A 21,782-nucleotide genomic window follows, 5' to 3' on the forward strand; every position below is an offset into this window, starting at 1 on the left:
CGTGGGGTCAAGCCACGGTCTGCTCACCCTGTGCGTTGAGTTGCTTGAGTGCCTCTTCGCACGGTCGGATCCGTCTCCCTCCCGTAAGCCTCCAATAGGGAGGGTATCCTCCATTAGGGAGGGTCGGGGGGCTCGGTCCTCCCCGATCTGATGGTTGTGGGGGGCCTCAGCGGGGTACATATGTCGGGCTATGGCTCTCGCTCAGTCTCCCTTGTGCAAGTATGATGCTGAGCGAGATCCATAACGAAATAGAACGTTAGGTTATGTCTATAACCACGTTCTATGAGTTATGGTGACGCTCAGCATCAGATGCCGCTGCGGCCCTTGATCTCACCTTGTGGTGAAAGTTTGGGAAGGAGGCGAGTAGGTGACCACACACCTGCTTATGAAGGTAAGCGGATGGGGGTGTGGCCAGACGAATGTTGGGATGTAAAGGTACATGGTGGAATTTTTCATTCAGTGCACGAAGTGAAGTACAGTGCAAGTATGATGCTGAGCGGCACCATAACTCATAGAACTTGGTTATAGACATAACCTAACGTTATAAATTACATTGTATCAGCCCTTGACAAAGGAAAGCATTGTGCTGCCCTGTTTGTAGATTTGTCGAAGGCGTTTGATACTGTTGACCACCTTCTCCTATTACAAAGATTGCAGTGTTGGCTTTGATACGGGTGCTTGCAGTTGGTTTCAAAACGATTTAACAGAAAGATTTCAGTGTGAAAATGCCCAATCAGAGCTTCTACCCATCACAAAAGGTGTTCCACAGGGATCAATCCTGGACCCTGTCTTATTTACAATTTATCTTAACACTTTGACTGCCGGGACACGTCTTTTCACGTCTTTGCTGGCCATGCTAAAGTTGCCGGGGGACGCTGTACAGCGTCCTTATATCAATATTTCAAAAATCTGCGATCGGATTCATATTCCCCCTCCGCTGGCCTGAGATCCACCAGCAGGACCCACTGAGCTCTCTGGCGGTTCAGGAGCGCCATCTGGTGGCCGATCGGCGCAATCGCCACACAGGATCTTGAATAGAGGTTGTCATGACGACCGTAGTACTTCCGGGCGCTCGCTATGGTTCATGGGACTCTGGCTCGTCACGCTACACGGTGATCGATTGGCAATAACTCTATAAACAACATGATTTGGACGTATATACCATTATACAAGCTGGAGATGGACCGGGTAAAAATATATCCCATAATGATAAAATTTCTACTCGACGATGATCGCCCAACGGCGCGCGGAGACTGGGGTGAGTTATAGCGTGTAACGTTACCGTCTTCGATACTAACTGCTATTATCAACATTTGACCCACATTAGATGATTGGTATAACGCTGCCCACGGAATTATAAACGCCCCCTCGCCCATCCGGTCAACATCAGATGACGTGTAGTAACTTCTAGAAGTACGTCTAGTTGAAATTTTTTATATCGCGCTGATTGCCATCAAACTGTATTTCATCATCAATATAATGCATTTGGGGCTATACATCACTTGGCAATCTATGGTATATCATTAATTTAACCCAAGGCAACCAAAGTGTTAATAATATTGTCTCATCTCTGAGCAGCTGTCAAAGCCACCTATACGCGGATGACACAGTTCTCTATCTATTGTACTGCTGATTCTGTGCAACTGGCCACTAAATATTTACAACTCTCCTTTGACGCCCTGCAAGATGCACTTATTAGTCTAAAATTGGTGCTTAACGCCAGTAAAACTAAATTCATGTTTGTTTTCCAAAGCCAAAAATATTGTTTATAGTGACTTGCATATATGAACACTGTGAACAGTTCTGATATCGAGAGTTTCAGAATACAAATAGCTTGGTATTTGGATTGATGAAGGACTTACATTTAAATATCATGTGGGCGTTCTTGCCAGTAAATTACAGAAAAAGATTGGCTTTTTGTATAGAAATAGAGCTAGCTTCCCTGTGATTAGCAGAAAGAGTTGTTGAAGCAGTGTTCCTATCCGTTTTGGATTACGGAGATGTGATTTATAGACATTTACATTTAGCTGACGCTTTTATCCAAAGCGACTTACAAGTTCACCCATTCACTCACACACCGATGGTGGAGGCCAGCACACAAGGTGCCAACCTGCTCCTCGGGGGCAGGCAGGGGTTAAGTGTCTTACTCAAGGACACTTCGACACGCTGCTGGGAGGAGCCGGAATCTAACCGGGAACCTTCCGATTTCCAGACTACCACTCTGCCTCCTGAGCCACCGTTGCCCCCAACAACACGAGGATTGGTCAATGTTGACACATATAGCACTAGAAATTATGACCAAGTCACCTACATCAGTTTTTAGACAAAATAAAAATAGTCCAGTTTGGGAAATTGCCAACATTTAATGAGCTGATATTGATATGTTCCAACACTTTGGTCGTTCTGGTTGAAATCCATCAAAACCTGTCTCTTCTCTCCCACATCTTTGGTCACATGGAACCCTGAGGCTGTTACTGCTGCATCTCAGCTGCTTATTGGTCACTGGTATCTCCAACCTCGCTGCTGATTAGACATGCAGCGGCTTCCACGCTTAAGCCCTTAAGACTATTTATCATCCAGCCATTAGATTTATCACCGGTGATAGTTATGGTACTCACCGTTGTATCCTATATGATAAGGTCAGTGGGCCTCTCTGGCAGAGAGACGTGAGTTACATTACCATAATTAGAGATTGTCCAAATTATTAGATCTTTATTGGAATGGACCACTGGACCCTGTTGTACACGATCCCGTTTTTGGCTTACACTTAGAGTGCCTAGAGTTTGTACTGAACTTGGTAGATCTGCTTTTTTGCCCCTACATCAGGAAACACTGAAAGTAGACACTCTAGTGTCTATGGGTCGGTTTAGAACCTTGGTGACCAATCAGGTCACCACAATATGTAATTGTTTTAAAAGTATTACCGCCGTTTAAATTTTTTAGCTATTTTATTATTTAAAAAAGATTTAATTTGTTTATGTATTTTAAAATGTGCTGAACACAGACATTTGTGTATGTAACATCTCGACGGCACTGTAAATGAGTTTAATTACTCAGTGTATTATCAAGTATAAATAAAGATTGAATGAATGAGACCTAGTGAGCAGCAGATATAGCCACGCTCCACGCAGCCATAAAGAGGAGGAAAAAAAGAGTCCAAAGCGGCTTGTTTCGGATTCTTGTGGTTTTATTATAAAAGTTGAACTTTTCTACTGTTGACTGTGAACTGGAACTGAGAACCTCTCAAGTAAGAAAATAACAAACAAGACTTTGATGGGAGGGAGGGAGGAAGGAGGGGATGACAGGAGAGAGGGAGGGGATGACAGGAGGGAGGAGGGGATGACAGGAGGGAGGAGGGGATGACAGGAGGGAGGAGGGGATGACAGGAGGGAGGACGGGCCAACAGAGTTCAGTCTCAGTTGGACTGGGTTAGTGTTTAGTGCCGGGAGGTCTACCGTCATGGATCCTTGCACAGGTATGGATGTTTACTATACCGTCGTCCACGATATATACATATTGTAAAAAAATATATACTGTATGGTTTAAGTTGCAGTATAAAAAAAAAGTTAAAGAAAATACACCATTTTGAATCAAATAGCACTAAGACAATCATATTACCGTACAAGAGAACGTAAAAAATAAAAAGTAATATCACATTGTAAATAGTGGAAAACTAAATACCGCCAAATCATTTTCACCCACAAGCTATTTGTTTATTTTTCATGCGCTGCTTTCAGACCCGGTGGAGAGATCTCCTACATTCCACGGGTCTGACGTGTCCATTTGGTCGATGCTAGATGTGCAGGTTGTTTATAGACCAATATACAGGCCAAGGTTCTCATCAATAGACTACCTGAAGGGAGACACTACCCTAACCCTAACCCAGGCCCAGGTTCTCATCAATAGACTACCTGAAGGGAGACACTACCCTAACCCAGGTTCTCATCAATAGACTACCTGAAGGGAGACACTACCCTAACCCAGGTTCTCATCAATAGACGACCTGAAGGGAGACACTGAGGCCCAGGTTCTCATCAATAGACGACCTGAAGGGAGACACTGGATCAGGTCTCGATCTTCTATATGGTCAGAAGATGTTGAGTCTGAGGACACGCCCCCTGCAGTCCATCCCATCTAGCATCTACCGTTCCAGTTCCCAGTGGTAGCCATGTTGGCTCCAGTCATAACTTAGTAACCGCAGACCATTAACCTGTTGGCCACTGTGGGAGGCTAGAGCAGAGGAAGACGGCAGAAACAGAACTGCACCAATAAGGTCTGAACACACATTATTCTGTAATGTATTCTCAGACATGAACCACAAGTATGTTAAAAAGAACTTATTTGTTTGTACTTGAACAAGATCACGGATCACCAGCCCTCATGCAAGTTACCTACAGAACATTTACCTAGGTGACCTTTGTACTTTTAAAACATGACTGCTGCTTCTGAATGTATATATATACTACATACATAAAGTATACATACTGTTATTGTTTGCTGTTCTATACTACATACTTGGAGGACCTGTACACCCAGGTGGAAGTGGCGCTTCGAAAGAAAACTGACCTGAAACCAAAAAACATGGAGCAAAAAATTGTGGGATTGAAATTATTGTGTAGAAAACAATCTGCTCCATATGTCAAATGTTGATGCTTTTGGTCTGCATGCAAATCTGACGCATATATTATTTACATACAAACAGATCACATACAATACAGTATGTAGCATGAAGAATACAGTATGTAGCATGGAGAATACAGTATGTAGCATGGCTAATTCAGAAGCAGCTCATCTCTCTTCCACACTAGCTAGGATACTGGATTGGAACATCCTCCAATATTAACCGTTTATGCTGCTAGTCTCCAGGGGAATGAGATCAACCAATCAAACCTCTGCTGGCCCGACGTGAGGAGGGGACGGAGACGGTTTCCATGGAGACACACTGGGGGAGGAGGGGGACAGGTAGCCATGGCAACAGGGTGTGAGAGTGGAAGGGGGCGGGGTAACACTACTACATCTGGCCTTATTGGCCAAAAGTTGTTTTTAATCTTTTATATCTGATGCCTTCTGCACTAACACACACACTCGTTTGCTCATTCACTCTCTCTCTCTCTCTCTCGTTCAGTCACTCGTGACGTGGGGCGTTCAGCTGTTAGTCTGACCGGAGCTTCTAACAGGACTGTCCAAACATGGAGCTCATCTAAGAATGAGTTTTTTTTACGGTTTTGTCTTCCATCCCTTTAAAAACACTTCCCCATCTGAAGGCGCCGTGGATCTTTTAACGGGTGAATTCTAAACATACTGCAGACGTCCAACATGCAGTCCAATCTTTTTTTCTTCTTCTTTTTAAACACTTAAGAACAGTAAATGGTTTCAATTAAAAGGACCTGAACAGGAAGTTGTTTTGAACCGGTCAACGTCTGTACGCTACTCTGAAAAAAATAAAAACTTGGAGAACACACGCACTCTCTCTCTCACACTCAACGACCCACACACACACACTCTTTCACGCAGTTTGAAGCGCACACGTGGGCAGACCCTTGGTGGGCGGGGTCAGAGGTCGGCTGGCTGCGTCTACTCATCATCGTCATCATCATCATCGTCATCGTCCCCCTCCTCGTCCTCCTCTTCCTGTTGCGCTCCCTGGGCGGAGGAGCCCCCCGGGGCTCTGGAGAAGGTCGTGCCCCCCCCGCGGTATGCCACCATGTCCTGAAACACACAATATCACACATTTATTTAATGTGTCAATTACTACCAAGACATTCAAATGTGTGTCTGAATCGGGAGCAGCAAGGAGAACAGAGCACCCAGAAACAGAAAGTGAACGTTTGGTGTGTGGATATTAACGGCATATAGCAGAGAATACAGCTCAGATACAGACGGGGTTCTCGCCAACGTCAAGGAGGTGCAAAGGAACGTAATGCTGGTCAGAACAACGGGCCAGACTACAATATATTTGCATTTGTTAGCCATGCTAGGGATCTAAACAATCAATCCACGCCAACTCTAGATATGTAGACGGTGAAAGACGGTTTAACATGGTTACCATGCTTAGCTTAGCGACATTCAAACAACAAAGGTCTCAAGGGTATGTTCCGCCCCTTTTCAAAATCAGTGACAGTTGGTGTTTAACCCTTTCACTGCCAATGACAGCCGGTTAACCCTTTCACTGTGACAATACAGAAGGTTAGCCCTTTACTATCACACAACCGACGGCAATGCTCCATCATTAGCTCCGCGGAGCATCGCCGTCGGTTGTGTGATAGTAAAGGGTTAACCTTCTCTCGTGTGGCAGTGAAAGGGTTAATGTTAACTGAGATCAGCTAAAACACCTTCCAACACAACGTCCTTTAACCTATATAACAATCCACCTTAAACCCATTAAAATACACAATTATGCACTGTAATTGGTGGAACAAAATTACCTTGCTTGCTGCTGTACTACTGTTCAATATAAATTTATATATAATATATATACAGTAATTAAATTAATATCAGTGACTAATGGCTTGAACTAACTAACTATTGGTCAACATTGAACGTGGCCAATGGGTTGCAGGAAACCAAAATAACTTGCTAACTTGACTAGTAAGCTACGTTTGTATAGTTAGTCTTCAAAACATCAGTCACTCTCTTTATTCAAGGTGGAATGTAGTATTTCTCTTATTTAAGGTGGACTGTAACTTACCCAGTCATATTTGTCTTTATTTAACACTTTCAGCGCCAGCCGTTTTAGCCATCCTTGTACTCATTGCGCCACCTCTGTAAAAGATAGGGATTTTCACTGTGCATAGCGGTGTTTGCAGGGCTATGTCTATATTCTATATTATAGCTATGGAGACAATACTATGGCTCATTTGACAGTAACTATCCCTCGTTCAACATGTGAAAAAGAATTAAGTTTGCGTGTTATACCGTGGTGAATATTGTATAGTTTCAGAGTGATCCTGGCTAATTCCTGGTAACTGTTGTGGAGCGATATGTGAATCGTCAGCAACGGAGTAAGTTACATAATGATCGTTGCGATCGATGTGAAATCATTGTTGGATCAAAGCAGGATTGATGTCATATAGTCCGACTCCTTACCGTCACTAGGAGGTATCCCAAAAAGAATATTCCAATTGTCTGATCACGATTTCCAGTATTGATGTCCATCGGGTCCCTGACGTGAAGTGGCACAAGATCTGCCTCAAGTGTGCTGAACGCGTTTCGAAGTGCTCGGCTGAAGCGATTTACTTGGCTTGGTCTAAATTCTCCGCCCGGACGAAATTAGATGTGACACACAGTGTGAAATAAGGTTTCAAAGGGTGGGCGATACTGCCACCTAGCAGGATGCTGACGGTATTGCACTCTCGGGATCTCAGAATGATTTCCTATGGTAACACAGAGGTCCGTGAACCTGTAATGAATTTAAAAAAAGGATCTAAAAACGAGTTTACTCATCTTTGGCGCCCAATGTGTTATGGTGGACTGTAACCTACACAGTCCATTTGTCTTCATTTAAGGTGGTCTGTAGTATTTGTCTTTATTTAAGGTGGACTGTAACCTACCCGGTCGTATTTCTCCCGTAGTTTCTGGGCCTTCTCTTCGTAAGGCAGCTTGTCAGACTGAGTCAGTTTGCCCCACATCTCTCCCAGCTTCTTGGCACAGTCTCCTATGGACAGGCCTGGATACTGCTGCTTCACTGTGGGACGATACTCTCCACAGAACACAAAGAACGCTGACCTAGAGAGGGACAGAGAGACACACAGAGTGAGAGACAGGGAGATAGACACACAGAGAGAGAGGGAGAGAGACACACAGAGTGATATACAGGGAGAGAAAGGGACATAGAGACACACAGGGACATTTTCTGGCTATTTATTTGCTTCAAACGCATCAAATCCTTCACTAGGATTGTCGTCATCACTGTCCGCTATCTGGCTCAGAGTGGTTTTCATTTACAGTATATTATCTGGATCGTCCTCAAGAGGTTCCAATACTTGTTGAACATTATACTTCTTTTCACGTGACGTCTTTGTCATTTTATAATAAAAAATTAGTATAGAGAAATGATAGGAATTTTCCATTGGCCCTCCCAGCCCACATGACCATTCTAGCGTTTCCATTGGTTAAACGCTAAAAGCTCAGTGAGATACAGAAAAGCAGTGGATTTACTGCATGGAAAAAAATGTATAAGCAGTTTCAAGATAGTAAATGCTAAGCCGAACTTCAGGCTGTGGGTGACATGGATACATGGATTGGATACAAAAATATATATATATCGCAATTCAGATCAAATGTAATGCAAAGCTTTATCACATGTTTAACACATTGGGTGCCAGCAACGAGATATCTTGTTGTTGGCCGCCATGCGCTGAGTGCCAATGACGAGAAATCTCGTTATTTAATCGTTATTTCCTTTATTAACGATATCCATTCATTTTTCATTCACCCAGCCTCACGTTATCATTGGGACTGGCTCTGTGCTCGAAAAGGGCAAATACCGCCCCCTATCATCTCCCGGATGGTATTGCACCCATTGGAATGGAGTCAATGAAAATGCATGACTCCAGGCTCCACATTTTACTTCTGAGCCATGTAACCTGAGACTATTGCATCCACTGAGGGAACTGGGAGCAGCGTCCATTATGTGTTTCGAGGTATAACGTTGGATCAATAAACGCGATCAATATTTGGAATGGCAATCAGGAATTGGAATAAGCTTTTTGCAGAACATCTGATCTGAGGTAAGGAATCTATTTACCAGTTTTGGGGTAATCAGATGTTTTTTTCACAGATTTCACAACGTGTGTGCGTGTATGACGTTAGCGCTGACCAGGTCATGGATAATCGATTTTCAGCCCGCTTCTCTAGCGTGCATAAGTACTACTATCGATAATCGAGGGTTTATTTGAAAACTATTCATAAATAGGCCGAAAAATTTCGTGTTTTGTGTATTCCACTAAAGAGCTATTTTCGCGGATTTTTCTGGAATCACTAGAAATCTTCAAAACTATACTCGTATTCAAAACAGTATAAAACGGAAATGTACTGATGAAAAAACAATCCGTTTCGTACATGTTGACTGCAAGCAAGCCATTGATAAGCGACGGGCGCAGGGAACAAAATTAACTTTTTGACTTACCAGCCTAGATTTAAAAAAACTACCAGCCAGGCAGATTTTTTTTTACCAGCCAAAAATTATAAATAGTTTTTTAGTATATCGCCATGTGTTATTATTACTATATAATACTCTCATATGCTATTTTCAATTAATATCATAAACAACATAAGGAATATTAGCATACTTTTGAGTGGACTGAAGGAATGAGTCAGCGTTAATAGTTTTAAATGCAAATAATTTATTGAAACAGAAGTGGGGTCGGGACACACACACCAGCGTTTCCGTTAGCCGGTAATTACCGGTATTTGACCGGCAAAATATGTTGAAGTCCGAATATTTAAATCTCTCCGGTCATAATGTCCGGTGAAAATAATTCCTCTAAGCACAATTTTATTATTTGAATTGTATTAAAATAGGCTAAAATTAAATAGCCTATGCGATGAACAAAACAATCATTACATTTGTTTCATTGTTGCTTCACTCTGATAAAGCGCGGATGGCGCCGCTCAGATGTGAATCTTTTTTTTTCTTTCTTTTTTTGAGCCTGTCTGGCCAGCCACCATAACGACAAACAGGTATACGAGCGAGAGAGAGAGAGATGGCCAAACAAGCTAAACTTAACAAATATTTCATGAAACCAAGCACAAGCAGGTCTAATAATAATGACATTGACAACGAAGATGAGTCTTCTGAAGTCAGAGACCGCCGATGCTCCCGCGGAAAATAAACAGAAAAGTCGAGCGTTCAGGCGGCGGCCCCGAGTGGAAAGTTAAATTCTCCTGGCTGAGGTACGACATTATAGTCTAGTAGTCTAGCCTCTATGATGTACGAGAGATAACATTGATTGAACGTACACAAAGTACACTTTATTGATTGAACCACAAAGAGCATCCCCAGTCTGCTGCTACCGTTGCGAGCCTCGCAGACGTCCGTCCACCTGTTCCAATGGGGATATATCAAAGTCGAACCAACCAGACGACCCGCTGTTCTCGCACAACGAGAGACGGGGTGAGTGAGTGTTGACATTTTTTAATCATATGCAACTGTTGGTTGACTGCCGTGTCACATAGTAATGCATATTATTGATTATAACTAAATGTAATGAAATCAACAAATGCGTTACGAGCATGTGGCTCGTCCTCTCTGCATGTGGCGACGAGCTAGCAAACGAGGCAATGTGATGATCAACTACAGTTTGCTGTGTGTGAAGTTGAACATTATGATATGTGTGACGTGTCTGATACAACGAGGTGAAGCGATGTCGACTCGAGATTCATTTGGGGGTGCGTGTGACAGCTGCTGCAGCGGGGCGGGAGCTTGATGCTGGATTAGTGTATCGCACTAACTTGGGAGGCGATAGATAGTAATTTGATTCTGCAAATCAATTTCTCATTCTTCGCTTGATGTAATTAATACAAATGTCCAATATAACGGAATTCGTTAGCTCATAAAAATGTGATTATAACAGACTGCTGTTTAAAACTCTGACCGGAATTTCTCGAATATGTCCGGAGATAGAAATCTTGCAGGACACCCAGACCGGCACTAATATGTTCTAACGGAAACGCTGACACACACACTGTTTCAACTCACCACCCCCGCATCATATTGTAGTCCTCTCAAAACTTTCTTTTTCGTCTGAGAAAGGCACTTGTGGGTTTTCTTTTTAGCGGCAGGCTTACTCCTTCCATATGGTTCCACTTCCACATATTTGTAATTGTAACCCATTTAATAATAATGCATATATATATAGGGCAACCAACCTTTTTACACTGCCATACACTGAGGCATCAGGGCATGTATACTTGCCCAGATGCTTGATCTACTCGTAGCTTTTTTTGCACATAGCACTGGTGCTACAGAGGTTGATAGTTTTGTAGCACAGGCCAAAATCTTGTAGCACAAGTAAAAAACGTGTTATATTTGTAACAGTCACAAATGTGCCTATTGTATTTGTGTTATTTAGTTGCAGTGCCATGTTTGGCTGTCATTTTCATGCTGACAAGTTGACGTCACACAGCCAGACATGTTACGTGTAAGGAATTATGGGATTTGGTGTTGGATGTATGGACTCTACTAGGGGTGGGAATCACCAGTTTCATCACGATACGATATCGATTCTTTGGACAACGATACGATATTTGCCGATATCTGCCACGATACGATGCAGGAGGTGCCTGCAATCGATATGAGACGATATCATAAGCCCATTTAACACAATTAGTAACATTTAGATCAACTCAAAAAAGGTAACGAAAATATAATTTGAAAAATGTATTTAGCTCTTCCAGACATCAATCTATTGTTTTTAATACAAATAGACCTCCTGTTCACTGTAAAGTGCCACATTTTGATATATTGAGCTTTAAACTTCAAGTGAACTCACAACTTGCAACCTAAAACCCCTTCCTCTCCCAAACCGTTTCTACAAGTGTTTTATGTTGCATGATGATCATGAATTCATTTATTATTATATTTGAATATTAACATTATCTGTCCATCCTCAGTAATCCTCAGTTTACTATAACATACTCCTGACTTCATCATCTTTCCAAACGCACACACACAGAGAAAGGGAGAGTGCCCCCCCCCCCCCCCATTTCCCCAGGCCACACTGGCTGCGTTTACATGGACAGTTTATTCCCCTTTTCATTCGGAATTAACGTTAAATCCTATTTAAAGTTATCATGTAAACATCTGAAAATACTTAATTCCGAATGAAAATGGCCATTCCGAAATAAAATCCATTCCGATGTAAGTGGCCGGTTTATTCCGTTTATCATTCCGAATTAAAGCTTTTTCTGTCCATGTAAACGCTTTTTCGGAATTAGTTCCCCCCGGTCTTTCTGCGCATGATCGCGCATAGGCTACAGTACACATAGATGATCGCGAACAGGGGCACATATTGTTCCATAGCATACGCCTTCAGTTGATCATGACAAATCCTCTCTTACCTTGACGATTAAAAAGCCTCCATAATTTAGTAAATAAAGCTGTAGCCAGCCAGCTAGTATTGATGCTATACAAAATGCTATCCACAAAATAGCTACATAGCTAACCAACTAAATACAATGGTATCCTGAGGTAACGTTAGATACAACGTTTGCTAGTCGAAATGACTGGACACACACAGGGACAAGTTAAACATCAATCAATTAATTTATTCCAACAGGTAGTTTGAGCTGCATGTGAGCCGCGGTCTTTCTCTCCTCTCCTTTGGAAACGAATGATGATACGTAACGTTAGCTAGAAAAAGCACAGAACCGGCCGGCAAAAGTCAAGCTGCTAGCAACAGACACTATAATACTTCCGTCGGGGGATTTCAAAATAAATGAGCGACGTCTAAAAGCACCGTAAATAGGTTTATTTTGTATATTATCTAACGTTAACACGAACCTAAACTAACTTTAGATTAGTTTAGGTTCGTGTAACGTTAGATATTGTAAAGAATAAACGTATTTACGGTGCTTTTAGACGTCGCTTTTATTTTGAAACCCCCCGCCCGGAAGTAAAAATTATGCTTATTTGTCTGCTTGTTATCAATGGGTTGCTACATACGGGGTACAATGTTACATAGGCTGTGCGTCGATGTTGCAGAAGCATAAAGGCCTGCAACACCTTTGCTTTGTCGATGTTGTGGTGCCGTTGCTTTGAAGTTGCTGTAGCATTTAGAGGCCTTTAACGTTAGCAGAATAGACACACCGAGAGTCTGGTTAATGTTGTTTGGTACGCTAGCACAGTAGCTGAGAATACCGGTCGCAGCTGGTTTGTTTACTTCTGGTAAACGTAATGACGTTAACATCCTGTTTAGGTTTACCCAATCAGAAGCCTTCCCAACCCCAAACCTTACGATGACTCGAAAACTCCCGATTAGACAGTGACTTTCATGTAAACACCTTGTCGGAATTAAGATTTGACATGTAAACTCGCATGATTTTTTTTTTTTACATCCGAATGATTTGATTCCGAAGTTATAATTCGGAATTAAAAGTCACCATGTAACCGCAGCCACTGTCTGCTGTTCTCTATGGCTCTGCCTCTGATCAGGATTAGCTTGTTAGCTTACGCTAACGTAATGTTAATTTCGGGCGATGTGGGCATAAAGGAATGGCGACGATGCAAAGCATGTTAGATGCATTTGACCCGTTGTGAAAAAAACAAAACACCAGACATATTTCGGGTCGCAAAATAGGCGCACTGCTGTGTAGCCCTGCTCCTCTGCTTAATGCCAGCAGAAGTACGGACTGGGCGGATACGACTCACCGAGTTGCCACGGGAGCTGCCGGAGCCATAGATATTATAGCTGGAGCTGCGCTTGGGGAGACCCGCCACAGGATTTTCAAAATAAGAGTTTTAATTATTTTACATTACTATTTTGTTACCCGCCAGGCAGACCTCTCATAGGCCTAAAAAAAATAATGGTTTGTTTCCGGTAGCTGACCGACCCTGCCGATTTAGGTGCGACCCAATATATTATATGAGTTAAAAAATAAAATAAAAAGAATAATAAATAATTTTTCTTTTTAACAAATAAAGTTTCATAGAAATCTTAGACAAACCTTTAGTATTATGGATATTAAACATGCTGGCAGAGTTCATGCATCCATGTTGTTGTGAACATTTTAATTAAATAAAGAAATTCCCTATCCAAAGGCAAAGAATAAAAAATAAATAAAAAATAATACATTTAAAATAAGAAATTCCCTACCTACCCATGGCCTTAACTGACAACCAACAGGAAACAAACAATATTTTTTGTTATGCCTCGTTACTCGCCAAACCTTAAATCTGCCCGCCATTGGCGCTTGGCGGGTACTTATTTTGTTCCCTGGACGGGCGTATTAGACACATAGCCATAATTTAAGATATAGTTTATGCGTTCACAAATGTGCTCGCCCTCTCATTGATTAGAGTGGTGGCACTCAAGCGATAAATCGCGCACCCCCTGCTGGCAACCAATGCGTTAATATTCTGTAAAACACATGTGTCACATGGGTGCGACACAGGGTTAAGTCTTGTACTGCTCCTAATCTTATATATTTTTTTTTATTATTATTATAAGAAAAACAAATATACAGTGATATATACCATTACCGTCCAAAGATGACACAATTTCTAAATTACCCCAAGCATTTTATCTGCATTATGTGGACCTCTACATTGATACACATTAGGCTGTGGACCTCTACATTGATACTGGGGATGTTAACAATTAATCGAAGATTGATTGATCGTTAAGGATTTATTCGAACATCTACTATCAAACGATGTGTTGTCCGTCTAGTGCAGTGGTTCTCAAACTGTGGTACGCGTACCACTAGTGGTACTTGGTGGTACTGCTGGTGGTACTTGAAAACATTTACAAAAAAGCAAAAAAAGATTTTTATTTTTTTTTGTCAGGCCACTGAACTTAGAAGCAGGCCAGGCCAGTGTTTCTGGTTGCGGTGGCACGATAGTTAGATAACCTAAGTGGGGAACAACCAGGAGATCACTGTGACAGAGAGTAATGCAGTCTAAACAGTCATACATCTTTAATTCAACTTCAGCCCTGATCATAACCATTTATTTTTAGATTTTTTGTAATGTCAGATAAAAAATGAAGTACTCCCACTTTTCTGAAAAGAGTTGGTGTTAAATCTGACATTACAAAAAAATCCATCAAAATCTGTGTTGCTGCTAATCATTGACACATGCCTAGCCTGTAATAATCCCCCCCAGAAAAATGTACTTTGCATTTGATATATTGAAAATATTTTACTTTTTTTGTGTTTTTTTTTTACAATAATTTGTGTGATGCCGTCACACAAACTGGCATTTAAAGGGTAAACATTCAAAAATGTATTGAATATGTGTTTTCTTTTCTTTTTTACAATAATTTGTGATGCCCATCACAAACACTGGCATTTAAAGGGTAAAAATTCAAAAATTCCTGCACCAGAATGCAGGAAATTAAGTTTTTCTAACTAAATGTGTGTGTGTGTGTTGAGAATGTTAGTTATTATGTTCTCAATGCCCCTTGCATTGTATGAGTTGTGTGGAAGCATTTGCTAGTTCTAGTGCTATCCCTTTGTACATTGTGGCTGTGTCTGACAAAAGTTAACAATAAATAATGGTATTAGGAATACATTTGCCTCCTGCGTGAACTGTGCATAGCTGAATAGACTGTATTTTAACGCCGGTCATATGGTGGTACTTGGAGAGCCAGCTACGTTCTCAGGTGGTACTTGGTGTAAAAAGTTTGAGAACCACTGGTCTAGTGTATTTCCAAGTCATGTTTCAATGAACAGATAGAGGGCACAATAGCAAGGGAATTGGTAGAACTCACAGGTCGTTTGGGGGGGACCCCTAATTGAGAACACTGGTAGAACTCACAGAGGTCGTTTGGGGGGGACCCTTCATTGAGAACACTGGTAGAACTCAGGTCTTTTGGGGGGACCCCCTTCATTGAGAACACTGGTAGAACTCACGGAGGTCGTTTGGGGGGGGACGACCCTACATTGAGAACACTGGTAGAACTCCGGTCTTTTGGGGGGGGACCCCTCATTGAGAACACTGGTAGAACTCAGGTCTTTTGGGGCCTTCATTGAGAACACTGGTAGAACTCCGGTCTTTGGGGGGGGGGGGGGGGGACCCTCCATTGAGAACACTGGTAGAACTCAGGTCTTTTGGGGGGGGGGGGGGGACCCTTCATTGAGAACACTGGTAGAACTCCGGTCTTTTGGGGGGGGGGGACCCTTCATTGAGAACACTGGTAGAACTCACGGAGGTCGTTTGGGGGGGGACCCCTCATTGAGAACACTGGTAGAACTCAGGTCTTTTGGGGGGGGGGACCCTCCATTGAGAACACTGGTAGAACTCAGGTCTTTTGGGGGGACCCCCTTCATTGAGAACACTGGTAGAACTCACGGAGGTCGTTTGGGGGGGGGGGACCCTACATTGAGAACACTGGTAGAACTCCGGTCTTTTGGGGGGGGACCCCTCATTGAGAACACTGGTAGAACTCAGGTCTTTTGGGGCCTTCATTGAGAACACTGGTAGAACTCCGGTCTTTGGGGGGGGGGGGGGGACCCTCCATTGAGAACACTGGTAGAACTCAGGTCTTTTGGGGGGGGGGGGGGGGGGGGGGGGACCCTTCATTGAGAACACTGGTAGAACTCCGGTCTTTTGGGGGAGGGGGGGGACCCTTCATTGAGAACACTGGTAGAACTCCGGTCTTTTGGGGGGGGGGGACCCTTCATTGAGAACACTGGTAGAACTCACGGAGGTCGTTTGGGGGGGGACCCCTCATTGAGAACACTGGTAGAACTCAGGTCTTTTGGGGGGGGGGACCCTCCATTGAGAACACTGGTAGAACTCACGGTCGTTTGGGGGGGGGGGGGGGCCTTCATTGAGAACACTGGTAGAACTCACAGAGGTCTTTTGGGGGGGGGGGGGGGGGGGGCCTTCATTGAGAACACTGGTAGAACTCAGGTCTTTTGGGGGGGACCCCTCATTGAGAACACTGGTAGAACTCAGGTCTTTGGGGGGGGACCCCTCATTGAGAACACTGGTAGAACTCAGGGCCCTCATTCATCAACGTGACGTAGAAAATGTTCTATTTCCACACGTAAGCACAGAATTTAGAATGTGTGTACGCACAGAAATATTGGGATTTATCAACCGTGCGTACACAGGTCCTATGCTCCTCCGTGTTGATAAATACCTCTTTGTTCTACCGTCAATGCTCGTGCATGATTATCCATATATGGTCATGAAACACCCCCCTTGGGATGTGAAATAATGGACTGACCCGAGCGGAACTCTGAGAAACTCCACGGGAGATTGTTCACTGAGGCGCTGCCGAACCAAGAAGACACAATGCGTGTTATGGGATAAATAAAAGGCGGACTTGTACACGGTGATGTCAGATATCAACGGCTCCCTAAGACCATTGCTGCAATTCTGCCTGGACAGATCAAAATACTAATAAAGACCGTTCGTTGACCACTGTTTGGCGTTGGTTGTGTGTCATTATAACCGTGCTGTAATATGAATGCCTTTATTAGTTGTGTTCGATTGGCTATAATATGATTTTTAGAGGCATCTATTTTGTTGTCGGTATTACCGTTGTCGGTATTACCGACAACAAAATAGATGCCTCTAAAAATCATATACTATTAGGTAGCCTATATGAATTACATATAATAGCAGCCATAGCCTACATTATGCAACAGTAACTTGCGCATACCAGTGTATGCGACGGACCAGTGTATACCTTATATCATATCATATTCATATAATAGTTTACTCTATCAGCATACCAGCATGTAATACATTCTTTGTTAGAACTCAACTCGTTATTATTTTGCACATAGATTGCAGAAATACGGGAACGTTTTGATTTATATTAAAAGGCTTTGACATTGTAAAACTAAATACGTGGAATTCTGTAAGCATAATACAAGTCATATCACCCACACGATATATGCTCTGTGTCCAGAGCATGTATGCTTTTCATTAATTTAAGACACATTATTGCAAGGGTTTTGTAATACACATACACCCTGGTCTCATTGCAATGCGGTTTTTTATTCTTTCTTATACAGTAAAAAGGGGGAAGAACACTATATCGTGGGTGTTCATATGACTTGTATTCTGCTTACAGCTTTGAAATTCCACTTGTTTAGTTTAACGTAAAGCCTTTTAAATATAATCAAAACGTTCCCGTGTTTCTGCGGTCTGTGCGCAAAATAATAACGAGTTGAGCTACGCGGAGCGCAGTCAGTCAGTACACCCCGTATATTCCGATAACGCTATATAAACCATGCTGCATTCATTCTGAGAGAAAGATCTATTATTCCAAATGCTATTTATAGGGTTTTGACCATAATTACACTACTGTTGCTATTTTACAATGAACTATAATGAATTACGGTTCATACAGAACATGCCAGTGTTGAAACTAATGCACAGAAGCTCATTTCCTTGTTGTAATAATATATTCTACCAACAGGCGCCAGGTACGCATGGTCCGACCTGTGCTAAAATATACGCACAAAGTCAAGCACAAGTTCAAATTGATAAATCCCACACTTTGCTTAGAAATGATCGTACGCACGGCTTAAGCACATATATGTGCGCAAGTCACGTTGATGAATGAGGGCCCAGGTCTTTTGGGGGGGGGGCCTTCATTGAGAACACTGGTAGACCTCAGGTCTTTTGGGGGCATTTGGATCTTAAACCACTAGTAGAACTTACGGAGGTAATTTGGGGGGGGGGCCCTCATTGAGATGGAATAACTTACGGAGGTCGCTTGGGTGCATTTGGATCTTTCCTCTTGCGGCCCCTCTTTCCAAAGCCCTTGGGTGGGATGTAGTCCTTCATGTCCCTGTTGTAGCGAACCTTGTCCGCTTTAGCCATGTCTTCAAAGCACTTCTTGTCACCGGGAGTCAGACCCTAGAACCAGACATGTTAGAATAGTTAGACGGACCCTAGAACCAGACATGTTAGAATAGTTAGACAGACCCTAGAACCAGACATGTTAGAATAGTTAGACGGACCCTAGAACCAGACATGTTAGAATAGTTAGACGGACCCTAGAACCAGACATGTTAGAATAGTTAGACGGACCCTAGAACCAGATATGTTAGAATAGTTAGACAGACCCTAGAACCAGACATGTTAGAATAGTTAGTCAGTGTCTGCACACGCACACGTTATTCTGCCTGTAGCTGTGTCTGCCTGTAGCTGTGTCTGCACACGTTAGTCTGCCTGTAGCTGTGTCTGCACACGTTAGTCTGCCTGTAGCTGTGTCTGCACACAGGGACCGAAACTAAAGCCCGCCGCCCGCCAGGGGCGGTCTGTTTTTACCTTTGGCGCATGACACTTAGAGGGCTGCCCGCCGTGTGGCGTGTAGACGTGTAGTTCATAAGCAGGCCCCTAAAAATATTTGTATGCGAACGGTAAAAATCAATTACGCGCACGCTGTGCGAATACAGATTATAGCCTCTCTCGTCTTTTTTTTCCTCCGCTGCGAGATCGTTAAAAAACTACAAGTCCCACATTGCACTCAAGCCAACGGTCCAATCACAGTAGAGTGAAGTGACTGGTTTCATGGGAAATAAAGCAAATGACCAATCGGAAGCTCTCATTTTTCTTGTTTACTTCCTGAAACTCCGCGATCAGGGCTCTCGTTTTCCGAGACACCAACTTATTATAGTCTCTCTTACCAATAGCAATAGATTTTAGAACACCTAGATTTATCGATAGCAATAGTAATATAACGTTAATGCAACAAAACGAATGCCTTGCTTTGTTAATCATAACGTTGATGCAGTAGCGTATGTCGGTGTGTTGGCTGTAACGGACATGACAATAACATAACGTATACACATTAAAATTGCGATAATCTATTCTAACATTTTCAAATCGATGCAGTTGAATTTCCCCCTTAGGATCGATGCATTGTTACACCCCTACACCAAAGTCACTGGCCCACTGTGTATCTGTGTGTATAATAACTTGGCTAGCGTTATCAACAGCAGAGGTGGGCAATGGGTCCAGCTGCAGCACCGGAGTGCAAGCGATGTGATGTAATTGGCAGACTCGACTGTCAATCAATGGTTACCTGACACGCAAACTCAAACAATGTTTCTGTACTGGAGGTGTGATTGATTGATTGATTGAAAACTTTATTAACAGATTGCAGAATGGGTACAATACACACAATTGTTAAGGGGATGCAGACCAGAGAAAGACTTTCGTCTTGTTTACATCAGGGTCCCCCATTTCAATTAATCAGGAAAGTGTACAGTAGGAAAGTGTACAGTATTTCAATAGGCAACCCTGAAAGGATTATTTTTCTAGAAGAGCAACACAGCCAAAACAGACAGTGGAGCTGTTTGCAGATAGCAAGCATTTTGACTTATTGCGTGGTGGCGATGTCTCGCAGATAATACAACTACAAGTATGATTATATAATATATATTTTATTTAAAAAAAAATTGTATATATAAAATATATATTGGCAGGTAAGAAATATGCTTGGCGGGTAGACTCTTCCCATCTACCCGCCACTGGCCGGTGAGTCAAAAAGTTAATTTCGCTCCCTGTCTGCACACGTTAGTCTGCCTGTAGCTGTGTCTGCACACGTTAGTCTGCCTGTAGCTGTGTCTGCACACGTTAGTCTGCCTGTAGCCGTGTCTGCACACGTTAGTCTGCCTGTAGCTGTGTCTGCACACGTTAGTCTGCCTGTAGCTGTGTCTGCACACGTTAGTCTGCCTGTAGCTGTGTCTGCACACGTTAGTCTGCCTGTAGCTGTGTCTGCACACGTTAGTCTGTAGCTGTGTCTCAGTAGTCAGGGCACGAAATTAACTTTGACTCAACGGCCAGTGGCGGGTAGATGGGAAGAATCTACCCGCCAAGCATATTTCTTACCTGCCAACTTTTTTTTGATTAAAAAAATAATTTTTTTATATAATTTTTTTTATATAAAATATATATATTATATAATCATACTTGTAGTTGTATTATCTGCGAGACATCGCCACCTCGCTGTCTGCAAACAGCTCCACTGTCTGTGTGTATACTCGAGTGGCCTCCAGCTACAGCAATTATTGTCCGGCGCTGCAGCTGGACCCTAAACTCTACATTCAGCATGAAAGGATTCTCCTGCGCTGCAGCTGGACCCTATTCAGCAGCCCTCATGCGATGTAAGCCAGGGGCTCGAATACGCATGTTGTAGGACATTGATGTCAGGAGCTATCTGTAGCTACTGCTGGATGGCGTTGGGACAACGCCTCTGAACTATTTAGTTTACTGGGACATTTCGTAGTGACTAGTGAGCTAACGTGGGCTAACATGAGCTACCTAGCCAACGGAGGTATTATGCACTGGACACTTGCTGGAGCAGTTGTTGATGTCGGGAGCTATCAGTAGCTAGCCGGCTGGATAACGTTACACAATGCCTCATGTATTAAACTAAAAGTGAATAGTTGACTGGGTCATTTTGTAACAGTAGCTAACATTAGCTCACGGAGGTCCCTCTGACTAGACTAACGTCACGGTGACTGTCCGAGGCAATAGCCACCGTTTACATGCAGCATACAGAAACAGGTGCGGGAGGGGTAGGAGCAGCAGTGCGCGGTGCACTGCATGTCTGTGCTGAGACAGCGAGTGAGAACTGCGCTAAGAATTGGATCATGATTTTCGGTTTTCACATGACTATTATTGCCCGCCCTCTCAGTGGGAGGCGCCAAACGTAAAACTCTAGTTTCGCCCCCTGTGTGTCTGCACACGTTAGTCTGCCTGTAGCTGTGTCTGCACACGTTAGTCTGTAGCTGTGTCTGCACACGTTACGTCTGCCTGTAGCTGTGTCTGCACACGTTAGTCTGTAGCTGTGTCTGCCTGTAGCTGTGTCTGCACACGTTAGTCTGCCTGTAGCTGTGTCTGCACACGTTAGTCTGCCTGTAGCTGTGTGTCTGCACACATTAGTCTGTAGCTGTGTCTGCACACGTTAGTCTGCCTGTAGCTGTGTCTGCACACGTTAGTCTGCCTGTAGCTGTGTCTGCACACGTTAGTCTGCCTGTAGCTGTGTCTGCACACGTTAGTCTGCCTGTAGCTGTGTCTGCACACGTTAGTCTGCCTGTAGCTGTGTCTGCACACCTGTAGCTGTGTCTGCACACGTTAGTCTGCCTGT

At 43.1% G+C, this 21,782-nt stretch overlaps 1 protein-coding gene across 1 annotated transcript in view; it reads right to left on the minus strand.

The window, feature by feature from the left end:
• Positions 1-3,166: 3,166 nt before the first annotated feature.
• hmgb2b (high mobility group box 2b) overlaps positions 3,167-21,782 on the minus strand; it is a 37,174-nt gene continuing 18,558 nt past the window's right edge. The window contains exons 3-5 of the mRNA XM_084327820.1: positions 18,390-18,541; positions 7,551-7,725; positions 3,167-5,709 (exon numbers count right to left, since the gene is read on the minus strand). Coding sequence (XP_084183946.1) covers positions 5,575-5,709; positions 7,551-7,725; positions 18,390-18,541 — 462 coding nt within the window. The 3' untranslated portion in view covers positions 3,167-5,574. The remainder of the gene's footprint in view (positions 5,710-7,550; positions 7,726-18,389; positions 18,542-21,782) is intronic.

This window comes from Notolepis coatsorum (assembly GCF_963971535.1).
Source record: "Notolepis coatsorum genome assembly, chromosome: 13".
Classification (NCBI taxonomy): domain Eukaryota; kingdom Metazoa; phylum Chordata; class Actinopteri; order Aulopiformes; family Paralepididae; genus Notolepis; species Notolepis coatsorum.